The 19,653-nt window shown below is 46.0% G+C and overlaps 1 protein-coding gene across 1 annotated transcript in view; it reads left to right on the top strand.

Annotated features, from left to right (window-relative positions):
- EIF3E (eukaryotic translation initiation factor 3 subunit E) overlaps positions 1–8,110 on the top strand; it is a 45,946-nt gene extending 37,836 nt beyond the window's left edge. Inside the window, exons 11-13 of the mRNA XM_066578084.1 lie at positions 3,632–3,734; positions 5,701–5,835; positions 7,965–8,110. Of these exons, the coding sequence (XP_066434181.1) occupies positions 3,632–3,734; positions 5,701–5,835; positions 7,965–8,003 (277 nt within the window). The 3' untranslated portion in view covers positions 8,004–8,110. The remainder of the gene's footprint in view (positions 1–3,631; positions 3,735–5,700; positions 5,836–7,964) is intronic.
- The last annotated feature ends 11,543 nt before the right edge of the window (positions 8,111–19,653 follow it).

The raw sequence follows: 19,653 nt of genomic DNA, 5'->3' as shown, positions 1-19,653 counted from the left end.
GCGCCTATGTACTATGTCTAGTAAGGTGGCCAATGACTAAATGAGCTTGTATAATGGAGGCATGTCTACGGCCACCCTTCCTCTGCAAACTTTGGTGATAAAGTGCCTACTTTTAGAGATCATGTATATATGTTTTATTCTAAATGCTGCCTTCAGCATACAACCCTACAGTTGGTTCTGTGATCCCACCCGCTCTTTCTCCCCACCTTGCTTTTAGTACCAGTTTGCAAGAACTAGAGGCATTCGTTCCCTGCCGTCCACCTATAGCAGTGACCGGGAGGAAATGCCATTTGGTCCTGGTCAGTAGTCCTGCCCGGCTTACGTGGTTTTCTGTAGCGTCCCACCACAAGGCATCAAGGTCCCAGTAGGTCAGGTCAATAAATGTGATGCCCTTAATTCCAGTTATTATTGCAGCCTATGAAGTAACCGGAGGACGGGAGAGGTCTTGTATTCGGTAATGTAAGAACTAGTCTGTGGTTAGACTTTTAAGATAATTCGGATGTCAGTCATATGCAGTAAATGTAATCCATAAGTACATCCAGTAGCCAGATGTGTCCTATACATTGGGCCGTGTCTGGTATACATCTGGCTGCTTCATGTCCTGCAGTGCAGCTTTTCTTTAAAGCGACACTGGGTCTGGAGAGACAAAGATGGCTGCACCAGCTTCTCTGTGTATTAGTGTACATGATTAGCCTAAGGCATTACATCTGCTTGGATTGACCAGCGCTGCCCACATGTGAGGGGTTTCTCATGGAAAAACGCCTTGTATCGCGTCAAAGCGGCGCTCCCCATACTACCTCTGTAGGCTTCCCGCTGTCAGCGCTCGTGGTTCCCAGCGGCCTGTAGTGGCAGCACCTGAGGAGTCCACTGGGAACTGGAAGCCAGGGAGTGCTGACAGCAGCAAGCCTTTGGAGGAGGGGACGGGGAGCACCACATAGTATGAAATCAGCTGCGGGTTTCCTATATCAGCCCCAGTAGTAATGGTGACCTCCCACAGTGGTCTCTAGTAATAGTGACCCCCGTGGTGGCTTCGGCAGCCAGGGTGATCTGCGGCACCCTGATCGGTAATGACTATGGTGACTCCCACGGCTGTTGACACGTGTACCAACAGAAACGGCTCTGCGTGCACTCTGGCCAGTGTGCCAAAGGTTTGCCATCACGGGCATAGGTTAAACTAGGTTTAGCAAGGCATACTTTCATGGGATTGAAAAACATAGCCTACTACTGTTCCATATAGAAAAGTATGGAACCTCTTCTTCTTTTTTTTTTCTTTTATATAAACATTGTAATCAATGAAAACATAAGGAAATTATGGCTGTGTGTTTCCATACGCTTAACACTTTTGTGATCAAATGCCTTTTAAAGGGAAGGGGTCATCAGAAAATAACCTATTTATATAAATCTCATTTTTGTGTTAAACATATATTTTAAGACTTTTTGGTAATTAAAAAAAATTATGCTATTCTCTACCTTTTTAAGCCTTTCTTTCCTTCAATATGGGTTTTTTCCCTCCTTTTATTTTTTTTTATACCCCTTTAGTACTTTAACCTTTTAGTCGGTCACTTTGACCCTTTTATTTAAAGGGAACCTGTCCTCGCCTTTGTGCCCCATAAACTACATGGGGCTCTCAAAGATGAGAGAACAAGGAGGCCGAGAAGCTTCATTTCATACTCCCCGGGTGCCACGTTCATGTGCAAAGTTGGCATGTGCCTACGGCAGGACCCTTTTACAGACGGCTTCATGTGCCCGCACAAGCACCCAGTGAGGTTGAAACGCAGCTCTCTAGACTCCCCTTTCCCTCATCGTTGAGCCCCATAACATATTGCATAATCCTGCATTGAAGGGAACCCGTCATCACCTATGAACTAAGTTGTGCCGGTGACCAGAATCTTCCAGCGCAGCCTTATATAAAATCCATTTGGAAATCCCTCATCAGAGTCCAAAAGTAGACTTTCGCCTTTCAGAAGTTTCTGAACAAACCTCACCCCCCAGCCCTTATAAACCTGCCTATCTCCCAGCTTTCACCCCACAGCCCTTCCAGTGTTTCCGCCTGTCTGTCATGGTATCATTTTCATGTAAGTGAAAACAAAAAAGGGAAAAAAAAGCTATTTGGGAAACCCGATCTGAGCCTGAAACCATTGAATGAGTCACGGTTGTGCGGCCGCACGTCTAGCGTGAGAATGAAGCCGTCTGCCCGCTGCGGACTTGCTATTTGTGTTTTAGACAGCAAAAAGAAGCAGGAAGTGGTGAATAGGTGGAAAAACCGATGACGGGGCGGCGCTTATTTGCATATTAATGTCCACGGCTTATCAAACATTGCGCAAGGCCAGGAATTGGCCAATGACAGTTGTCAGGAAATGTATTGTCCAACCTGGGTGTATTTTCAGCCTTTCTCTATGCCCGATGACACGGTGGCGGTAAGAATATGGGAACCTGGCCCCTTTACGTGGGACGCTTGCTGCTTTAAGGGCAGCATTTATGTTCACGTGCGGCTTGGAATGTTTTAGGAACAAGAATCCTAATATTGTATACCATAGTACATCGAAGCCAACATCCAGCTGGGCAGTGCGGCCCTACTAATTGCCTAAGAAGAAGCACTTCTAGACCTCTTATCTCTCCGGCCTCACAAGTCTGGACAGATTCAGCAATTGTACAACCGCATAATAAAGACTGGCACTGATGGAGTTAAGCCTCATGTCCACGGGCCCACATGGTTTCCCTGTGCAGAATCCTGCAGCAGATTCCACCCGGCCCGCAGCCATGGAGCCAAAAAATACATTTTTACTCGCCTGTCCGGACGCTGCGGGGCTCTCCTCAGTCGCGGCCATATTTTTTTGCTTCTGCACAGCGGATGCGCTCGGGACGCCAGTTTCAGCTGTGGACGTGCCGCGGATCTGGATGGCTTCCATCGACTTCAGTAGAAGCCTGCAGAAGCTGTCTGTGGGGAAAAACACAGAAAATGGAGCATGCTGCGTTTTTTTCCCCCGTGCGTAGGATCCGCACACCGGGGGAAAAAATTGACATCCGCAGGTATGCCCAATGACAGTCTATGGGCGTATTGAACTGCTGATCATGCGTGCGGGAGAACCACACAGATTCCACAATTCATTTATATGCTCGTGAACATGAGGCCTTAAGGTTAACTCTTATGATGCCTGGTGGAGTATAAAAAGCTTTTCCATGGTCCAGTGGAAGAAGCTGAATGATCTTAATAGAATGCGTTAAAACATCCTTCAGATTCTCTGTTTTGATGGAGAATTTCTAAAACTGAATGAAAATCGGAGGCAAAACTAAGTTGTGTTTTGTTCTTGTTTTTTAAATACATGATGCCTTTTTGAAGTTGGAGAGCTCATAAGGAGTCCCATCAGCAGAATATTAGACCACGTGGATGATTTTTCCCTGGCCTGCTGCTCCGATGACCAATGCTAAGACTAAGGGTGTGAGGGCGCTGCCGGTCGTACGTTTGACCAGTATAGAAGTTTTCCTAAGATGATGCTAAAGTTTAAGCGAGATCTTAATAGGGGGTTTATAACAGGGTTGTAAAGCCTTCTCTTTCCAGATTGTCCTGCAGGGATACATTAACCCTGTGAATGCTGCCGCTTGTTAAACGTCTCTCGTTTTTCTTTCGCAGCATGTTGGCTGATAAACTGAATATGAGCCCTGAAGAAGCGGAGAGATGGATCGTCAATTTAATTCGCAATGCCAGACTGGATGCCAAGATAGACTCCAAATTGGTAAGGTTTTATCTAGATTCTTTCTGATTACTGGAAACATGCAGTTCAGTCCAACGAATCCTCGTTTACATTATTTCCCACCACAGGATGTGTTCTAGTGCCTGGCGAATGCCCAAAGACACCTAACATCCCACCTGTCTGATTCCCACAGTCAGTCATGGTGGTGGATCCATCATGGTTTGGGCAGACATTGAATATTTTTCTGCAGGACCCATCGTCCCCTTAAAAGGGAGAGTAATTGCCAAGAACTAGACTGCCATTTTGGCCGGTCTGGTCCACCCAGTTGTGCAGCCATAGTTTCCAGGATGACATATCCATGCAGCTCTCCATGTCCAGGAGTATGTACATAAGGTTCAGGACCTCTAGCTAGCACAATCGCTCATTGAGAACACGTTATCCCCCACCAACATCTCTACCGGGCCTTGAACAGTTATTGCATGACAGATGGTCTAATATTCCACCATACACTATTCAGCAGTTGTGGGAGTCCATTCCAAACGGATCTCAGGCTCTATCAACTGTCAAAAGCGTCCTACACGCTGGGGAGCGCTCACACAGCGGTATTGTACACCTGATGAGTCCACTCAGGGCTTCCGTAAAAGCTGCTGGGAAAAAAAAAGCACTGTGATGGAATGGGAAAAAAAAAGTTCACTTCTATTTGGTGTCAGTTTAGGGTGTGTTCACGCATTGATAAAATGCTGCGGATTTGTGGCACGGCTCCCATTGATTTTGCTGAGAGCTGCACTGGCCACTTCAGAGGTCGGAGCAGAGCATTCCACTTCGACTCATGGGTAATTGCGGGCCTGTCAGCATATTCCCGCTCAGCTAATCGGTCGGGGTCCCGACCTTCGGACCACAGCCGATCAAATATTGATGACCTATCCTAGGGGATACATCATCAATAGTATTCTCCCTGGAAAACCCCTTTAACAAGAGCAAGTACAGAAACTTTCACAAAGCACTGCTCACTGCCTGCACCCAGAACCAACTGCTACTGAGCGCCGCCATCAGGTGATGCGGAAGTGAGCTGCCTGTCACCGAGGGAGAGATGGCGGCGCTCTGTAGCGGTTCCAGGTGCAGACGGTGATGGTCGCTTTGTTAAATAGCTGTACTTGCTCCTGGTAAGTAATAGTTGTAGCTGGAAGCTGCTGTGGATCCGCATCAATGGTGCGAAGTTTGACCTGTCTTTTAATGCAGAAATGATGCGTGTGAACGCACCCTGACAAGTTTTCCTTTTGGAAGTTACGTTGATTTATTAGGGCATATACTGAGCATGTATCATAAATGGGAATAACCTTGTGGCCCTTGGAAGTGGTTGAGTATGGCAATGTGGCCCTCAGACTGGTTGTGCAGCCCTGATCTAGAGGTTTCTATTATTTTGTATATACTTCACAGTACTCGGAGGGACCGTACAGTCTGTAAAATCAGACATAAGACTGTATCAGGCAATCCGAAGGATAGCAGTGAGGGCTGTGCGCACAGGAGCTTACAATCTACGTGGGTTTGCTGGGGTTTTAGGCATTGCCCGGTGGAGGTTGCGTTGAGGGCGCTGCAGCGGCTTTACTCTGCCCTCTACAATGCAGAACGTCGTTACTCTTGAGTCCTGCCTAGACAGAGGGGAGGGGGGGGGGGGGGGATATAATCCTTTTAACTTTGAGCTATTTCTTTTCTGTTACACAATTCATCATTTAAAAATCTCCTCTGAACGTTCAGATCGTTCCTTGCAGATTTTGTCTATTTTGGACGTGTTGAGTAACGTCTCCCCATCATCTTGCAAACATCCACCGTTTTTCCCCCAAAAGCCTCGCACCTTGCATCATTTAGAAATCCAGAGCCGTCCCTCCTCCTTTCCGCTCGCCGTCCTTAGGACGGTCTTTTGATTTACGATTAGCTTGAACAGCCTGTTCTTTTAAAAGATCATAAATACTGTCGGCCGCTGAATAATGTGCCACGCGTTTTATTTTAGGGTCATGTCGTAATGGGAAACAATGCCGTATCGCCCTATCAGCAAGTCATCGAGAAGACAAAGAGTCTGGCCTTCCGTAGTCAGATGCTGGCCATGAATATAGAAAAGAAGATGAACCAGAACACAAGAGCTGAGGTGACACAAACTTACATTTTATTCTGAACTTGGACGATACAACTTTCTTTTTTTTTTTCCTTACCAGTACTGTCCGTGGGCTATGCCAGGTACCGCAGCTCATCACCATTCATTTCTAAGCCTTCCTACAGGGCAGGTTTCAGTGCTTTGTACTTACACGGAGCGGTAAATGCCAGGCTGTAGTATGGGGGACATTAAACATAGAATTCATTCCTAATTGCTATTCATTGGAAATTAAATGTCATATTCCAGGGAAAATATTGATGACCTGTCCTCAGGATAGGTCATCAATAGTTGATTGGCTTGGGACCCCAACCAATCAGCAGATTGTGCGCCCACTGATAGTGCCACAATTATACAGGGGTTGGAGCGGAAGTCTCCACGCCGACCTCTGTGTAGTGCCGGGCGCTTGTAACTACAGACACGGCTGTCATTGGAATCGCCACAATCCATACCTGCAGTTACAAGCACAGTCAGAGCAGAGACTTACAACTGTGTAATTGCGGCACTGTAAGCGGATGCACAATCAGCTGATCGGTCAGGGGCCTGAGCGACGGACCCCAACTGATCAACTATTGATGACCTATCCTGAGGATAGATCATCAGTTGTATTCTTCCCGGGAAAACCCTTTTAAGGTGTTTAAAGGGAGTACTGCAGCCATAAAAAGTAATGGTATATTGCTAGGATACACCTTCACTTGCTGATTGTGCAGGTCCAACTGCAGGGGCCGCCACCAAGCACAAGGACAAAGTGACTCTTTAGTCTTCTGCACAGGGGCATTCTCCTTTATTCATTGTGCAAAGAGCAAAGTGAACAACATGGAGGTGCTTGTCCCGCAAGTCCCTGGATGATGCTGGCACTGTGCTGGAAAGATATTTACGGTACACCTGATTAAAGCAGTCTCTCGCTGGGGTCATACTCCACCATCTGCAGCTACTGACTCAACCTTATCTCCCATTCTTAATGCGAATACACAGACATGCCAAAAGTCATGGGATAGCAGTGCAGTGTAATAATGATGAAGTGGAGTTTCCTCAGGCGGCGGCTTAAAGGTGGCCGCACCTGTATAAGTTGTGATGTGTTAATTTGTGAATGAGGTTTAACACCGGCCAGGGTGCTCATGGTTAGGCGATGTGAATTATCAAAGTGTGAACGTGGCATAATGGGGTGTTCCAGACGGGTGGTACCTTCCATTTCCAAAATTGTGCGGGCATTTAACAAACTACAGTGTGACGCGTGTACCAGGAATATATCATATAAGGCATTTCCACCCACAGTGCCCACCCTAGATGCTTAATGGCTTTGACCAAAAGCAACTTTGCTAGATTTGCCTGTGTGAAGTGACTAGTAACTCCATTAGAAATCCCATCCCCATTTAATGCACATTCCACAGGTCATGGGATATGGGAACAGAAGACCCTTCAGAGTACTTTTAACACCAGACACAGCACCTCACATGGGCTCAGGAGGTTGCGTACTAGACCTTAGAGGAATGGCAACATGTGGTGTGCTTTGATGAATCGCAGTACGAATTGGTTCAGGCTGATGGTAGGGTTCATGTGTGGTGCAGACCCCATGAAGCCATGGACACCAACTATCAACAAGGCACTTTGCAGGCTGGTGGTAGTTTCATACTGCTGTGAGGTGGTGTGGTGCCTATCCAGACGGCACAACTCAACATCCCTCCAGACGTCTTGTGGAATTGATGCCATGTTGAGTTGCTGCACTTCGTCGGGCTACAGGTGGTCTTACACAATATTTGTTCCTGTCCTATGACTTTTGGCATGAACAGGTCAGTGTATGTTAAGAGTTGAGGTTCAAGGTTTGGTTAACACCTTGGGTGTTGTGGCCTATTTCGGTACTGAAAATGGTGTTCCCAAAACTGACATTGCTCCCTTTAGGTGGCAAGCGTCTGATCACTAGGGCTGCGAAAGGTCTGTTCCGTGGTAACGGCTGTCGGCTGCAGAGAGAAATGCTATACACTGAAGAATACCCCACCCAAATCTTCCTGGACCCAATTAGGAGGGGTAGCAGTAACGATTAGCAAAAATGTATAATGCAAATGAGCGTCAACTATCTGCATTGTGCTTCATGTCATCCTACAAGTTCATTTTTTTTTTTCTTGCAGGCACCAAACTGGGCAGCTCAGGACTCCGGGTTCTATTGAGAACATAACTGTGATTCATCTGATATAATATATACGGCATCTTACACATCCCACCTCACTGTAAGCTTGACGTGTGTTTAGAATAAAATTGGCTACAATTCCTTTTACCAGCCTCTTTAATGAGTGTTTATTGCACACCTCGTTTTACAATTTCTCTATCTTGTGGAAAACTGGATACCCTATTCATGGCTAATCAGCACGAGTGGTTCTGGCATAACGTAAGCGGAAAACGTAAAGGGTTTGTCCCACTTCTAGGTGTTTTTTGCTACGGAGAGCAGACAGAACTATATATTATGCAGAGGCCGGGAATGCTACTGCAGGCTGAGTCCTATTGAAGTAGCAGATGAGACTTGGGGTTAGGGCAGGGGATTTCAATTTATTGGCAAAAAAAGGACCCCCATTGATAGTGGGTAGGCCTCCTGACGGACTGCGCATGAGAGCTGCCTCCTTGGTCCCGCGGCGCCCCCGCCTTCCCTGGTCCCGCGGCGCCCCCGCCTTCCCTGGTCCCGCGGCGCCCCCGCCTTCCCTGGTCCCGCGGCGCCCCCGCCTTCCCTGGTCCCGCGGCGCCCCCGCCTTCCCTGGTCCCGCGGCGCCCCCGCCTTCCCTGGTCCCGCGGCGCCCCCGCCTTCCCTGGTCCCGCGGCGCCCCCGCCTTCCCTGGTCCCGCGGCGCCCCCGCCTTCCCTGGTCCCGCGGCGCCCCCGCCTTCCCTGGTCCCGCGGCGCCCCCGCCTTCCCTGGTCCCGCGGCGCCCCCGCCTTCCCTGGTCCCGCGGCGCCCCCGCCTTCCCTGGTCCCGCGGCGCCCCCGCCTTCCCTGGTCCCGCGGCGCCCCCGCCTTCCCTGGTCCCGCGGCGCCCCCGCCTTCCCTGGTCCCGCGGCGCCCCCGCCTTCCCTGGTCCCGCGGCGCCCCCGCCTTCCCTGGTCCCGCGGCGCCCCCGCCTTCCCTTTGTTGTGTCTCCATAATAGCCAGCCTGAATTTGCACGCCTTGTGCTCCCTTATCAAGTTTTGGGTATTGGCTTTAACCCTTTTACATGGAATGAATATCGTTCAGATTCTCGCTGGATCATGGGAATCTGAACAATAATCCTTCAGTGTAACAGCTGCCAGCAACTGAAGGACATATAGGTTTTACGTTCGCTTATTGTTCGTCCAGTTTTTGCAGGCATAAAAATCAAACAACGATCAGTCTGTGTAAACGGGCGTCCGGTCATCATCTGCCTGTTTACTGTGAAGCAGAATGCCAGAACGATCTTCTGTCTGCCCGACTCCCAGCCATTGAGCTGTGTGAAAGCACAGGAATGATCATTGCTGGGACGACTGGGAGCTTAAGGTCGTTTTCCAACTTATTACTTTTATATAGTTTTGGGCTCCCCGTACCCAAAACTATATAAAAGGAATATACTAACTGGCGCTGAACTGCCCCTCTATTCCTGCGCCGCTGCATCTGGCCTGGTGACATCCAGTAAACCTGTCATATGGGATTTTAATGTACAAGCCCCGAGGCAAGTTTACGGGATGTAAGTAATGATGTCTCTTCTAGCCTCCGCACTCTTGTGAGTAAAACCCACATTACCATTGGAGCAGTCCACAGCGAAATGTAAATATTAGGTTTGTGGTGTTTTTTTTTACCCCTATGTGTCCTCCCCAATGCCACCAATGTTTGGGGGGGGGGGGGGGTCTCAGAAAACCCCTTTTAAGCGCCTGAAAATCATCCTGTCTGAAAGGACCGCAGCCTGGGGACACCTGAAAGTTTGAAAGTACCTGTGCAAACACATCAGTATGACACTCGGATGTTTGTTTTAAGGAGCATGTACTTTTGTAACAGTCTGTGAAGATGAACTCTAATCACATGGTGCATGCTGCATGGAGGAAACGGCAAGCGCGTACTAAAGTTTGTAGTTAATATCCTCAAATATATACAAAAAATAAATGTAAAGATCCACTTCAGTGAAAACATCCAATTTTTTTTCCATCCTTGCACACTCAATGTCTATGTATAATGCAGCGACTTCCCTGCAGTGCAGCTTCCTGTCTGATGCTTATCCAACACCATCTTGATGTTGAGATTGCTCCCTGCTCACTTTCACTAATCTATCCCATCAATTCCATAATGTAATTGGCATAACATCTCATAAGCAGCTAGCCAGTACCATCTCAGTCTGTTGGGAGGACACTGCCATTAGCTTTTGTATTGTATATTCAGCCAAATTAAACTACAGACTGTAATGATAGTCAGGAGGCTGAGCTATCATCTCCTTCATTGTAACTGTGTGACAGGAGCCTCTAATCATCAGTAAGGCCAGTTTCACACAGGCAATAAAATTGTGCAATGCGAAAGCGTGTTAAAACGCAGATTTATGAAACCCATGCTTTTCAATGGTTTCTTTCACATTTGCGATGTTTTCTCTTATGTGATGTTGCATGAAAAAAAAATTTGCGGCATGTCCTATCTTTCTGCCTTTGCCCTCCTTTTTTTTTTTTTTAAATCGCCCATGTTTCCCTATGAAGACTTCATTTTATCGGAACGCACAAACTTGCGATTTTCATGCGATGCTGGATGTTCCGGCGCAGATGTGAAACCGGCCTAACCAGGGAATACCAGCTGATATATATTTGGGGGACTAGTCATATAATGAATGGAAAAATATAATCACCGGCATGGCTCTCTAAAGGTGGTTGTATCCAGCAGTCTTGTAGAAGGCACGACTTGTACTTGCAAACGCAAAGCAGATGTCAGTAAAAATGGTTTTCAATAAGGTGTCAGGAATCCTGTGAATTTATGAGGCACAAACAGTTTTTAAAGGGCTTGTTTATTTTCTGAATCTTATTATCCCAACCCTAATGCCACTGAGCGTCTCTGCCACTGTTTCTTACTAGAGGGCCAAATGGCTTCTGCACGATGCCAGGCTCCGTCAGATGCCCTACAGAGAATATGGCAACCCTAATATCTTGTGTGTTAGCCCCTGGCATGCATTCACAACAAATTTGTTGCAGAAATTTTTGCGACTATTTCATTCGTTTAGTTGGAGCTCCGGAAATCCCTACATCTGCCACAGACTCCATTGCATGGAACGGACTTTCAGTTGCATAAATTTCTGCAATAACTGCTGCGGTGCGGGAATTCATTCTTGGGGCTCTTTCACACGGGCAAAATTATTGGATGCAGTAGAATTTGCTGCTACAAAAATCTGCATGGCTAAGTGCAGATTTTGATGCAGAATTGCAGGCAGCTTTAGGCTGCTTTCACACTCTGGAGGGGGGGGGGGGGGGTTGTTGGTCCCCATGAGTCCCTAAGGACCATTGCTTTCTGTTCGATCATATGAAAATGCGGTTTTCGTGCGGTGCAATGCAACTTTTACAGTAGGTAATCCTACTGTAAAAGCCCTGAAATACACCCTATGTGCATAAAAAAAAAATACACTTAAGAGGTGTTGTCAGACTACAGTGTACGTATCCTCTGCAGGTCCTTGGCACTTGTCTTCAGGTAAGGCTTCCTGGTCAGGAGTTTGAAAAACCCCTTCTCTGGGAAACACTGCCTCTGATTGGCTGAGCTGCAGCATTCGAGAGCCAATGAGTGACTGATTGGCTGAGCCGCGGCGCTCAAGAACCAATCAGAGCCAGCACTTCCTGGAGGTAGGGTTTTTCAAACTCCTGATCAGGAAGCCTTGACTGAAGACAAGTGCCGGAGATGCAGAGAAGATGTGCGCCGGAGCCGGCCAGTGCCTCTTAGGTGATGTATTTGTTATTCTTTATGCAGCTAGGGCTTGTATTTCAAGTGACAATATTGCAAAACACCAATCCAATATAGCGGTTTCCTGTGTGAAAGCTTCTATGGTAGGATGAATGGCATTCATTGGTGCATCATCCATTTACTTCTTTGGGGACTTTTTAGGTGTGCAAATGCGCAGAAAAATGGTGTATGTTCTGTTTTCACAACAGAAATGGAGACTTCATAATGCTGATTGGTAGGAGCATCGAAGTGGTTGGCTGCATCTCAATTCCAGTCACTCGGCCTTTCTGCTTTAGGCAGACTTGGGTTTGCTCCACCACTGTGGCTAGGTCTGTCAAGTGTAATATTGGTAGTCTTCCAGGCGACCGAATGAAGTATTTGCATGTCGAAGCAGCTACGTTCAGGGGTACTTCAACATATCTATTAACCGCAAGAGAGGGGTAAGGTACCCGCATACAGGACGCTACTGCAGGCTGTAAATGGGGATGGATGTGCAACTGAGCAAACACGCCTTTAAAGTTCACTCCTTCGAATATTCCCTCAAAGCAGCGTCCTTCTGATCATCCCATGCTTTAACAGCCAATAGTAGAGCACTTTGTGAGGGTATTAAATACCAGCTTTTGTCAGTCGGCAGCTTATCACAGAATGTTTTGTGGCGCACAAAGCCATACTTTGATACACGATCGCTCCTCCCTTTGAACAACTGACCGATGGCTGTTTAGGCAGAACGAAATTCAAACAAACACTAATTCTTATGCCTACTGAAAACAAACGATGAGCAAACAAATCCTCATTCAGTCGTTCGCCATGTCTACTTTGTACGATACCTGTTCATTTTCGCCCATTTTAATGATTTTTTGAATGCTGATCATTTCAGGTAATAGGGTACATAGGCTGGCACTAGCAGTACACCATGTGCATCCAGTAGTAAGAGAAGCAGTGGCACCGTCTTGGCAGACAGAAGCAAGGCTGGCAAATGGTGGAGAGAGCTGCAGATGGTAAGATTACTGCACCTCTCCAGGCGCGGGACAAATTCCGTCTTGGGCGCGAAGGGTCGCTTTAGCTTCATGTCGGGTGTGTTTGCCAAGTGGCCTCTGGACGGAACAATTATTGAATGAGCAGATCCCCATGACAAACATACCTTTTATTATTGGACAACTTGGTCAATTTCACAACCTACGAAATGCAATATTTAGTTACAAAAATATTGCATGTGACCCTGATGAACAGCCACCATGCAGCAGTCACTTGATGATGGGGACCATTCCAATCTTCAACAGTCTGCGCTGAGAAATGTAAGCTTTGCAGCAGACCCCATCTTATTTGCATGCTCTTCAGACAGCAATTCGTTTTGTGTCATTATAACTAATACTCGGTATACAGGTTGTATTAAGTATTCCAGTACTTACTGTCACAAGTGAATTAGCTGCAGCCTGACATGGACTCATTAGAAACCTCTCCAGGTATACTGAACACTCCAACATTTTAAATTCATAGCGTCGTTGTTCCACGTCTGGCCGCCAACCGCATCCAATGGATCCTTCTTGATACATTCATGCATCATCATAAAGCTCTACCCACTCCCTCTAACTCCCAGCGTCTGATGTCAATGTTTCCAGGAGCTTAAAAATAATTATGTCTGTCTGTGGTTATCTTACTGGAATGGCCATGTGCTAGCGAACGTAATGCCTCATGGCAGAGCAGAAACAGTTAGGTTGAGGTGGGCATTGGATATCTATGGGCTTTGCACAATGTTTCAGTCTAGATTCCCTCATGATTCAGTGAGAGTAGTAGAAAGCGTCTGCATCCAAACACTTCTGGGGTGGAAAGTATCAGATTAGACTGGAAAATGCATTCTATTGGATCTGGATGAGTTGGGGGTTTGGGCAGAAAAGTGGCAAATGTGGTATATATGGCCTTCGGTCACATGGGCTACACAATCATAGCTATGTTTTGTAGTCTGAAAGAACCCATTGGAAACCATGGGTTTCACATACATGCGTTTTGTAGCCCGTGTGGATGCGGCCTGATCACACTGATAAATGTAAGGTTCTGCACATGGGCAGGGAAGTAGATGTCACCATTACACACTAAATGGGAAACCACTGTGGAACATTGACATGGAAAAGGACTTGGGGATTTTAGTTAACTGTTACTTTAACTTGAGCAACTAATGTCAGGCAGCTGCTGCCAAGGCAAAAAGGATCATGGGGTGCATAAAAAGAGATCTAGGGGCACATGACGAGAACATTGTTCTTCCTCTTTACAGGTCACTAGTCAGACCACACATGGAATATTGTGGACAGCTTTGGGCACCGATACTCAAGGAAGACGTATCAGAGCTTGAGCGGGTACAAAGGTGGCAACTAAAGTAATAAATGGAATGGGCGGACTACAATACCCAGAGAGGTTATCAAAATTGGGATTATTAGTTTAGAAAAAAAGACTGTTAAGGGGCGAACTAATGACTATATATAATTATATCAGGGGACAATACAGAGATCTCTCCATCATCTATTTATACCCAGGACTGTGACTGCAACAAGGGGGTGCCCTCTACATCTAGAGAAAAGAAGGTTTCTACACCGACATAGAAGGTGGTTCTTTACTGTAAGAGCAGCGAGACTATGGAACTCTCTGCCTGAGGACTTAGTGATGGCAAACTTACTAAAAGATACAATACTATATATATCACTAGTAGCTTCAGAAGGGGCGGTGATCCGGGGATTATTCTGATTGCCAGACTTGGAGTCCAGAAGGAATTTCACCCGCGAAAATGATGAAAATTTGGCTTCTACCTCATGGGAGGTTTTGCCTTCCTCTGGATCAACATTATTTTAGAATAAAGCCTGTTTGCTGCACACACAATCTTGATGGTTCTATATGGTTTTGTGCAGATTGATTCTCTCGCTAGGAAACCCAGATGTGCCTCAATAACTTTGCTATTTTTGTTGGTTCCCTATGAACATTGTTGCGTATTTACCTGGAGCATCGTCTGGATATGACCCCTCTGGCATCCAGGTACTTCTTTCTGTATGTGAGTCTGCATATTGGTGAAGTCATCTGTAGTGTGACACCCTCCTCATGTCTCATCTTTGAGGGTGACAATTGTTTGCGTCTTATTTCTATATACACAGCTCTTCAGTAAACGTGATAGGATAGCGGGTGGCATCTGGCCTGGTGATCTTGGCGCTCAGTTTTCAAAATTAATAGGTCATCTAAATAACGTTTTAGCTTCCCTCCCGCTTGTTTTAGATGCCTGATATGTTGCGCCATCTTGTTGACAGCGACCCTCCATTAATTTGTCATCTGCTTGATTCTTCACCAGTTTTTGAATCCAGGATTTTATCAATCCCTTCCTTCACCAGACTTATTCCTAAAGCCCTTTGACATTGGCCGTTGAAAGGGTTCATTTAATCAATCAATCAATGCATGCTGCTCAGCTGAGTACGTTTGTGGCACTTGTTTAATAAAGCAGGACACTTTCTTCTTAAGTCAATCAAGTTCTCTGTTTCTTTTGATTATATTTGCCGAACCGCCAGGACTGGGCGGCTGGATTTGACAAAAGTGTTGCTGCGGGAGCGTTGTAGTGCTAGTTCCCTAAACAGGTGAGTCTCTATCTTTACTTTTGTACGTTTGTGGCACACTGAGACTAACGCCTGTTTGGTGGTCGTATCTTGACGTGACGGGTACAGTCCACTTTGATAAGAGGTGTAATGGCTGAACAGACATAGGGGCAAATTTATGAAGCTGTCTAAAACAAAAGCTGTTGCCCATAGCAGTTAATCAGCTCGGCTGATTAATGATGAATATGTCCCTTGTAATGCTCTTGAAAAATGAAAGCTGCTCTGTGATTGGTTGTTATGCGCAACAGTTCTTGTATTGGTGTGCGTTTACATGTAGGTGCTATCTGCAGCAGATTTTACCCCTGCCATTTGAATTCTGTTGAATTTGTACTGTATTGTGGAAGGATTTTCCCTAGAAGCATTATGTAGATACAGTAGAACCATCCGCTTTATTTGGATACTATGTTGCATCTCCATACAACTTGGATCTTGCACAGAACTGTAATTGGACTATTTGCACGAGCCCTCATGGTGGGTTCTACCAACTGAAGTCTATGGACAACTTCTAAGGATCCATGAAAGCCTTTCAGTCCCACCGTAACTACTATAAACGAGATGGTTGAGTGACAAAAAACAAGAGTGTCTAATTTTAGGCTATGTTCACATTTGCATTCGAGGGTTCCATTTTCCTGCTCCAATAACTGAGAAATAAAGGGGAATGAGTCTTATGATGGAACGGCGCTAAACAGACCTCATTGAGTCTAATTGTCTTCGTTCCGCTGTCCAGAATTTTACTGAATGAATTAGTCCTTCATGCAGGCATTTTGTGCTGGATCTGAGATGGAAGTTCCTAACGCAGATCTGAACATTGCCTTAGAGAAATATGCCAAAAGTGCGTTTTTACATTTTTGTGCTGGGAATGATGGTACTAGTTTTCTGACAGCTAGTACTGGAGTGTCATTGGCTTCATCTAATGGGAAAATGGTCAATAGGGGGTGGAATAGGTCGGACGACACACCGCAAGCCGTGGTGAATATCACACGAAAATTCGCAGACTCCCTTCAGATTTTGATGCAGAATTAAAGACTTGCTTAAAACCTGCGCTTAGACCCACAGATTTTGGTGTGGAATTCCACAACTGCCGATTTGGCTGTGTCCTGTGGAATAATTCCGTCCTGCAAGAAAGGTCCTTAAGTCTTCTCACACATACTTGGCACTTTACACAAAGAGAATCTGTACCCTTCCTGACCCATGTCACAGGCCTCTTACCCAGCCAACAAGACCCTACGCTGTACTGATGAGGGGCTAAACTTTAAAATGATGATATAGATGCCTTTTACCTTCTGGAGAAGATTCTGGTTTGGCTTACATCTTTGGTCATGTTGCAAGACCTATTTAAAGGTTGGTCATTGACTTGATGAGCCTCGCGTGGCGCAGAGTGTTAGGGCAGCAGAAGGTTGACTCAGCCTCCAATCCTTCTGAGGTCTGTAAAATGAGTACCCAGCTTGCTGGGGGGGGGGGGGTGTAAAAGATGAGAAGGCAATGGCAAAGCACCCCACAAAAACAGTCTGCCAAGAAAACGTCACAATGTGACATCGTGTCACAATGTGACATCACCCTAGGAGTCCGTCATGACTCTGTGCTTGCACCAGGGGACTTTACCTTTACCATTGACTTACAGGGAAGTTGAGCAAATACCAGCGATGGTTATTCTGTGTAAACATGGCAACCATCAGGGTGACTAGTGATAATTCAGTCACCAGTCGCTTTAGTTCCCAATGAACCATAGGTTAGCGGACATTAATGAACAAGCGTTTTGCGTAAAAGCAAATGAAGGACTGTTGTTTTCACACGTCAGTGAATTTTCTGGCCAACTATCACGATAGTTGCTCAAGTGTGACTGTAGCCTTGGTTTATGTTCGGAGCCTCAACAGACTAGCGCAGCATGCAGGACTACCCTACTCTCCAAGGGACAGAAACCTCATCAGATGTCACTAAAAGTCAGTGGGTTATGTCAGGCGCCATTTGGATCTGTGTTAAATGGAATCGGCAAGGAAGATTTGAATGGAGGGAAAACTGCAGTGATACCAGAGATTCCCTTGTGAGCAGTATAAAGCCCTTAACCCCTTAGTCCTTAAGGCACAAAATAGTCTGGTCACTAAGTAATTTTCATCAGCACACTCCAAGAGCCATAACGCGTTGACATAGCTGTATGATGGCTTGTTTTATTTGAGACAAGTTGTATTTTGTAATAGCAGCACCCTGGGGAACATATAATGGCTTGTAGAACTTTTATTATATATATTTTATTATTATTATATTTTTTTTTTTTGGGGGGGGGGGGGGGTCGGGGATAAAATGTCTGGAAATCCGCTATTGTTTTCGAGTTTTGTTCTTGATTCAGCAAAAATAACATGATATTTTTCCTAACTGGATCAGCACGATTACTGCGATACCAAGTTTATATATTTTTATTTATTTTTTTTAGATTTTGGTACTTTTACTTATTTTTTTTAAAATCAGATTTTTATTGGTATTTTAAAGGTTTAAACAGGTTAAACAATTTTAAATAATTTGTCTCCTCGCAGGGAGAAATCCCATGTCACTCTCCCCACCAACAAACAGGTCTCATACAGTCTAGTTTGTCATGTTAGTCAACTCAGAGGCTGGGGTCGAAGTTTGTTGCTGCGGGTGGAATCTGGAGCCGAAAGGGGGGGAGACGTGAAGTATCAGAATAAACATGTAATTAACAGAAGACAACCTTAGTGGTTGTAGGGGTGGGGAGGGAGGGGAGGGGGGGGGGGAATAGGGAAGGTGATATGTGCGGAGTTAAGTTGAAAGTGTTTGTCACTTACTTCTCTCCGCTGCGACGTCTCTGTCCAACCAAGCCGGGGCCAGGGTTCTAATGGATCCCTTATGAACCATTGCTTTTCCTGTCCTTTTTCAACGTATTTGGGGCTCTGATTCCTGTCGAGCTCTACTGCGCGGTTTGTTCCTTAAATATCATCCTCAGCGTCCGGGGTCTCTTTCCATAGAAGCGTGGTCCTCTAAGAAGAGGGGAGCACTACTACTGTTCCAGTCATTTATTGCCTAGATATGCAATTTTATATTACAATGTGTTCCTCAATGTTTTATCCGCCTCCAAGGGGTCCATACCCTCCTGAACCTATCATGAGACCCTCTGTTCCAACTAGCTAGTTCTTCCATGTTGCATATGGAGTCTACTTTTATTTTCCACTGTGTGTAGCTAGCGGGGGGGGGGGGGGGGGGGGTTCTGTAGCCATAGGGTTGGTATCAGGGCTTTAGCTGCATCAAGGAGAAATGTCACCAGTTTATCTCTTAGTGGGTGGAAAGTTGAGGTAGGTCTCCATAGGAGTACTATATCTGCTGTTAGCGAGAAACCTGGTTTTAATTGTTGTAATGTTTTCTCTATTTCCTTCCAGAAAGTGACAATTTTCGAGCACTCCCACCAAATGTGTCTGAAGGAGCCAACTCCTGTATCGCACCTCCAACACCTGTCGTGCTGGGCTAATTTGTAAGCGTATAGCCATTGCGGAGTCTTGTACCAGCGGACCAAGATCTTATAATGGCTTTCTTGTAGTAAGACACATGGGGAGGCGCCAAATGCGTTTTGTAGGATTACTTTAGTGTCAGACGAGGAGAGGGAGATGTTCAACTCTTTTTCCCACGAGATTAGGAAATTTGGTTTGTATATTTCTGGGGGTACAATAATTTTTTTGCAAAGTAGGGCTATTGCTTTGCTGATAGGGGGATCTTGTTTGAGGAGTTTTTCAAATGAGGTGTCTGGTCGTGTGGAGCTATGTTTTTTCTTGAATTCCTCTATCGTTTGCATTATGTGGGCCCTTTGTATGAAGGATAATTGGGCTTGAGGTAGCAGGGTCTTTACTATGTCGGAAGTTTCTTTATGTATCTGGGCCTGTAAATCTTTTATTTTCAGTGAGGCCGTGCCTCTCCACATGCTTCTAATGGTGTCGTTTATTGGTTTTCCCAGGATCTTGTTGATTAAATTTAAAGGGGTCGATGGGGACGGCGTGGGGGCCAAGGATGTTCCTAGTTTGTCCCAGACTTCACATGGGCCCTTGAGCAATGGGTTGAATTTTTTGGATCTGTAGAGACTCTTATTAGGGAACCAGAGGTCTTCCTGTAGGGTCTTCCCGTGGGCCTCTGCCGCTAAAAATTGTAAAGTAGAGTCCTTAGAGGTAGACGTAAGTTCCATCCAATAATTTATTTGTATCGCCCGGTAGAAGTCGTGGACACATGGCAAACCGATCCCCCCCTCCTCCTTCCTCTTCACCATGAGGCTGTATGCCAAACATGGTCTTCTTTCTCTCCAA

Source organism: Eleutherodactylus coqui, chromosome 9 (genome assembly GCF_035609145.1).
Source record: "Eleutherodactylus coqui strain aEleCoq1 chromosome 9, aEleCoq1.hap1, whole genome shotgun sequence".
In the NCBI taxonomy this organism is placed as follows: domain Eukaryota; kingdom Metazoa; phylum Chordata; class Amphibia; order Anura; family Eleutherodactylidae; genus Eleutherodactylus; species Eleutherodactylus coqui.
Note: the sequence above shows the minus strand (reverse complement) of the source record. Positions and strands in the feature narration are given on the sequence as shown.